Raw genomic sequence first — 7,116 nt, forward strand, 5'->3', positions numbered from 1 at the left:
GTATTTATATGACTTGGTTCTTTTTTTTGCAAAAAACATATTCCTATTATATAAGTAATGTTCTTTTACAATTTATGATATGTTCTTTTGACTAAAGAACATGTTCTTTTTAATCAATGATATGTTCTTTTGACTATAGAACATGTTCTTTTTAATCAATGACATGTTCTTTTTAATGAATGACTATTGTTTATTTGATTTGAAATGAATACAAGTGTGCATAATATGCTATATAAGAAATCATATAAGTTCAAAAAACCTTTAATATGCTGAATCTATTACAAAATATATATAAAAAAAAAGTAAAACTAATGTTCAATCTAAATTTTCTTACTAATGACAAGGTTCAAAAGGAACTACATGAACTCCAAAATATTCATCAGGTTCAAAATACTCTAATGATCCTCCAAACTCATTTGAATGTGCCAATATGTTTCCTTTTGGTACAACCATAAATTTCTATAACACAACAAATGAAAAAAAAAAAAAAATAAAATAAGTTAAGCAGTATATATATTAATGGAAAAAGAAAGTTAAGATAAGTAAAGAACATATACATAAAAAGAACATATATTAATGTGAAATGAAAATATAAACTTTTAATTTTGTAAAAAAGAACATAGAGTAAGGTAAAAAGAACATATATATAAAAAGAACATATATTAATGTGAAATGAACATATAAACTTTTAATTTTGTGAAAAAGAACATAAAGTAAGGTAAAAAGAACATATATTTAAAAAGAACATATATTAATGTGAAATGAACATATAAACTTTTAATTTTGTAAAAAAGAACATAAAGTAAGGTAAAAGAACATATATTTAAAAAGAACATATATTAATGTGAAATGAACATATAAACTTTTAATTTTGTAAAAAAGAACATAAAGTAAAGTAAAAAGAACATATATATAAAAGAACATAAAGTAAAGTAAAAAGAACATATATATAAAAGAACATAAAGTAAAGTAAAAAGAACATGGTATTGTGAGTTCTCAAATCTGTACCTTAATCATAGTTTGAGCTTTTTGTTTCAATTTTGAAACACCTCTTGTTGTTTTCCTTTTCCATGACTTGATTTTTTGACCCTTTAGCTTGTTGGTTATCTTTTCTTGTGTACTCTTAGGTCTAGTGTTTCTTTGCCCCTTCTTTCTTCTCTTGATAGGATCTTTAATTTCTACTTGAACTACAGCTTTTTGTTTACCATTCACATCTTCAGTTTGAGGAACACATTCTTCATTTACTCCTTGTGGTTCCAACAAATTACCATCTCCTTGATCTTGTGTTACAGTTGACTGACAATCAGTATTTGAAGACTCTTGATTTTCACTTTCATCTTTCCTTAGAAGAATATCAATTTTATTGGTGCACTCATCAATAGCTTCCTCAATGACAGTTTGCGACTTTAAATCAATTTGTGCACGATCAGCAAGCCTTATAAAAGTCCTAATAATATGTAATCTCCACACATTTGAAGGTGTAACTCCCGATTCAGCTACAACATTATCATCAACCCGAGTACACATTGCAGCCTTTGTCCATCTCTTCATAATATACCTCTTTGGGATGTAGGTGATGTTGTTCAAATGAAGAACACGCAATGAATGCTTACATAGTAGTCCAACCTCACTAAAATATTTGCATGTACAATCAACTGAAACCAATGATTCATCAAAAGAAACAGTTTGCATGATCAAATCCCTCTTTGGATGCCCAACATGATACTCATAAAGAGGATGTTGAATTCCTATTATCTTTGCTGTGCAAGGAACACCACTCACAAAATTATCCTCAAATTGTATATACACTTGAATTGTGTAAATGTTTCGAGCATGCTCTAACAAACCAACATCTGCCCACACTAAATGACGATTGCCAGTTATGCTGTCATAATCATTTCTGCTTTCTTTACTCCTCCATTCATCAACAACCTCAATGAAAGAATTGTAAAACTCACAAAGCCCATGAGTGATATGAAGTCTACGGGAAACAGACCTGTTTGTAGTTTCACTTCTCTGAGAAGATAAAATACCACCACTAAAATAGTCCTTAGAGTATGCAGGGCACCACATGTCTCTGATGTTATACAAGTTGTTGATCCAACTATTATTCTTGCAATCATATTTTGTAAGCATGCTGAAATTTGGAAAAACATTAATGAACATAATTCTTACTAAAAAGAACATACTGTAAAGATATAATGAACAACAGTAATTGCCAAAAAAAAAAACATATTAAAAAGTACATTGTACATTACATTATACAAAAAAGAGCATGTGAACATCAATATTTCTGAAAAAGAACATCAGGATCAATATAAACATTAATGAACATGATTGAAACTAAAAAGAACAATTGTGAAAATATAATGAACATCACTATTTCTGAAAAAGAACATTAAAATTATTAAAAAGAACATACTATAAATGCATAATGAACATTACATTATACAAAAAAGAACATGTGAAAATATAAATCATAATATCAAAATAAAATCATAACATCAAAAGAATATTACCTAGACCAATAGTGCTCAAACTCTTGAATAGTATCTGTGTATTTTAGGACTATGTCAAACAATTCATTAAACCCTTCTTTTGCCCTCAGTCCTTTGATATTTTTCTTTGAATTCTCTTTTATATGCCAAGTACATAATCGATGCCGAGAATTTGGGAAGACAATTCTAATAGCCTTGGCCATAGCTTGGGCCTGATCAGTCATGATTGTAACGGGATGTTTACCACCCATCGATTTCAAAAAGGTAGTGAACAACCACACAAATGACTCCCACTTCTCATTAATCAAAAATCCAATGCCAAACATAACATTTTTATTGTGATGATTCATACCAACAAATGGACCACAAATCATAGCATATTTATTTGTACGATATGTTGTATCATGAACCAATAAATCCCCAAAAGCATCATAATCAACCTTCATCCTATTGTCTCGAAAGAAGAAAGACTGCAAATGACCTTTATCATCAACATCAAAATCATAGTAGAAGTCATACTCATTTGATTTGCGTTCTTTAAAATAACTGAGCAGTTGCTTAGTATCACAACCATCAAACTTCTTCCTCTTCTCTGAAGCTAAAGCATCATAAGCATCGCTGCAAAGAAATCCCAAATTTTTCTCACCACCAGCTTGATTTTTTAAAACTCGAACAGCATCAGCAACACGTATACCATTCTCAGTTAAACTATTAAGCATACCAAACTGTTCTTGACTGATTTATAAATAGTTAAGAAAAAAAGAACATGTTAACATCAATATTTCAGAAAAGAACATCAGTATCAATATAAACATTAATAAACATGATGCAAACTAAAAAGAACAATTATGAAAATAAATTGAACATCACTGTTACTGAAAAAGAACATTAAAATTATTAAAAAGAACACACTGAAAATGCATAAAGAACATTACATTATACGAAAAAGAACATTAATGAACATAATGTTTTCACAAAGAACATACTTATATATAATAAAGAACATACTTATATATAATAAAGAACATCCTAAAATATTAAAGAACATGTATCATAAAAAGATCATACCTTCCTATGAGACCTAATCAAATGTCTTTTTGAAACTGGAACTCTACTATGATTATGATCCATGAGATGTTTGACAACAACAAACAAACCAGAATCTAATTCAACATCAAATTGAATCATTGCTTTGCATCTTGTGCGAAATTTTCTCTTCTGATACACTTTTGGTTCATCACCTGGCTTTCTTTCTTTCTTAAAACCAGCATAAGAACAAACACAAAATCGTTGGCGAATAGTAGACTTATCTTCTCTAAAATTCTTTTTCGCCTTACGTGTACCAAATCCATGTTTAAATGCATAATTATTGTACAACTCATATGCCTCATCATCAGACTTGACTTTTTTGAGATAAAGTTCAGATTCCTTTGCCTCAGTAAAGCCTAAAATAATAAAAAGAACATGAATATTAAAAAAAGAACATAACTCATATAAAAAGAACATCTGCATACAAAAGAACATGAATATTAAAAAAAGAACATATATCATAAAAAGAACATAACTCATATGAAAAAGAACATGTATCATAAAAAAAGAACATGTATCATGAAAAGAACATGAAAATAAAAAAAAATAAAACATGTATCATAAAAAGAACATAACTCATATGAAAAAGAACATGTATCATAAAAAAAACATATACACTGTGAACATGAACAAATAAATAAAATAAAGAACATGACAAAATATAAAAAGAACCTCATATTCAACGTCCAGCAATTATATCACCAAAAATATAAAAAAATAATAATAAAAAAAAAAGAACATGAATATTAAAAAAAAGAACATGTATCATAAAAAAGAACATAACTCATATGAAAAAGAACATGTATCATAAAAAGAACATGTATCATAAAAAAAGAACATGTATCATGAAAAGAACATGAATATTAAAAAAAAGAACATGTATCATAAAAAAGAACATAACTCATATGAAAAAGAACATGTATCATAAAAAAAGAACATGTATCATGAAAAAAAAAACATGTCTCACAAAAAGAACATAAATCATATGAAAAAGAACATGTATCATAAAAAGAACATATACACTATGAACATAACAAATCAATAAAATAAAGAACATGTCCAAATATAAAAAGAACTTCATCTTCAACGTCCAGCAATTATATATATTTACAAAAAAAAAACCCTATATTAAAAAAACAATTACAATCAATTGAACAATCAATCATCTAAATCTAAAATCAAATTCAACCTAATTTTTAATAATTTCACAATTCATATATCCATAAATAAATAATCAAAACAAAAATTCAACAAAAATTACCTTCGTCTCTGTTTACGATATCTTCAAATTCACCTCCATTATCATCATCATTATCATCACCATAGTTATCATCAACAAATCTAGCATCAGAATCATGTCGAAATTCTGATTGATACGCCATTAAAATTGAGAAAATTGCTCTGAAATTCTCTGTAAATCGCTGATAATTTCTCTCTCTAAACTTCTCTCTAATTTTCTCTCTCTAAAATATTTGAAAATAATGGAAGAATGTAGATGGAGTAATTTTGGAAACAAATAATATGGAATGTTCTTCACAATCCCTTAAATTACGGAAACACATGATTTTTTTTTTTAAAAACAGATCACGCATGTCACGCAGCATCAATTTCACCCAGGTGCAGCATGGTGCACCCGGGTGTATAGTACTAATTTCAATTGTTTAAAGCCCTTAGCGCTCTTTCCTAAAACAACACAAGAACATCCTATTTATAGAATAAGATGCTCGATTGCTAAAAACACTATAATCGTTCAAATGTAACTGATTAGCATAAACCAAACTTATGTGCATTTATATAATCTTAGAGATAAAAACATACAATTAACATTACATATATTGCACCGATTAATTCTTAAATTAGGGCTAAGCAAAATTATTTGAAAAATCGAATATTTGTCGATCCGATCCGGATTTGATCCAAAAAATTTGGATATTCGATCCGAAAAAATTGGATATCGGATATTCAAGATAATCACACACAATAATAACATTAATGATACAATAAGCTCTTTTTACAATTCATTAAATTATGCTCCCCTAATCAACATGTTAATAACACCTCAAATTACGAAACACGATCACATCCACGAAGCTTACATATCTTACCGTCGAGGGAGCACGCGCGTAGCGCGTGCTCCAACGACTAGTATAAATAAAATATACAGAGTATATATTACTAAGATTTATCCCTACCTTAATTATAAAAAGGTTAACAAAACTCTTATAATAGTTGGACATTTATATATCTAAAAATGTTCTTTTTACATATATTTTCCCCCATTTAATTTTAAAAGCCTTAAAATTGTCTCTTGATTTCGCTAAATTGATTTAAAAGGTTATGTTTATTTCAATATTTAAAGCCATTTACTATTTTCATTTCCTTTTGTTTTAATTTTTCTATTTAGAATTTATTAGACTATTAGGTTTCAAGATCGAAGTCAATATCTTTTTACCGTACAGTCACTAAATCAAAGTCGCTCTGTTTACACAAATTTCGATTCTGAATAAATAAAGACGGGAAATAAAGTAACAAATGAATTTATATTAATATGTGATTTTTGGGTACAATCTCTGTATAAAAGTTTATAATAAAATAAACTAAGTCCTCTGATTCTGTTCCGCAGCTTGACGATGACACGTGTGTGACACCTGTAGGTTGACGTTTGATGACGTCGACTTGAGTTTGAATGCAGGGTGACGTTTGATGATGTCAACCTGTATTCAAGGGGTTTGTTTGAATACACCTGAACGAGGGCTTTGAAGCTTAGTCCCGTTCAAATGTGTTTGAGTGTATCTGAACAAGTCGGCACGAGTTTGATATGCTTGTTGACTTACTCCAGAGAGAATTCCGTTTGAGTTTTATGAGCTCTTGGAATAATGATTCCTGGATCCCCTTAACTGATGGAGGAATGGTGTATTTATAGGAGATGAGAACCCCTTAAGTGGACTTAGTAGGTTTGGGCCTGGCCCATTTTATGACTTAGAAGTCTTTTAACCTGGTTCATTTAATTTATTTTATAACCCAAATTGTATTTAATTAATTCAGATTATTTATTTGGGTGGGCCAAAATTAATTAAAATGGATCATTCATATGATTTTAACCCAAATTAATTTATTTAATTTAATGTATGACACTCATAAAATTTCCGTGTCTACACGCTCAACTAAAGTTTTGGACATTGCATAGCTACACAACATCCAACACATTTAATGATTACATGCAAATAATTTTAATAAAACTACGCATTCGATATAAGTTATTAAACAATTTAACTATATATACATTTTGATAGGTTTATATCTTTCATATTAACAAAAATTTACAAATGTTATTATATGGGATATTATCATTGGTACACTCCAGCTTTTGGCTTTTATCTTTGGTACACTTCATTAAAAAATGATTATCACTGGTACACTCATAATTAACTCCTAATTACTACAGTAACTAAAACGTTAAACAAACGTTTAGTTTGTTAATCTAAAACGTTTTAATTGAAAAAAAGAGGCAAAGACCTCAATGCCCTCC

General features: G+C 28.7%; 1 protein-coding gene across 1 annotated transcript; it reads right to left on the reverse strand.

Moving 5' to 3' along the window:
- Positions 1–996: 996 nt before the first annotated feature.
- On the reverse strand, positions 997–4,969 carry LOC145633104 (protein FAR1-RELATED SEQUENCE 9-like). The gene is made up of 5 exons (XM_081685397.1): positions 4,849–4,969; positions 3,567–3,943; positions 3,375–3,409; positions 2,520–3,233; positions 997–2,137 (listed from the first exon to the last, which is right to left on the reverse strand). The coding sequence occupies exons 1-5, from the start codon at positions 4,967–4,969 to the stop codon at positions 997–999; spliced, it is 2,388 nt and encodes a 795-aa protein (XP_081541523.1).
- Positions 4,970–7,116: the final 2,147 nt, after the last annotated feature.

The sequence above is a fragment of the Chenopodium album genome, chromosome 5, assembly GCF_948465745.1.
Source record: "Chenopodium album chromosome 5, dcCheAlbu1.1, whole genome shotgun sequence".
Lineage (NCBI taxonomy): Eukaryota > Viridiplantae > Streptophyta > Magnoliopsida > Caryophyllales > Amaranthaceae > Chenopodium > Chenopodium album.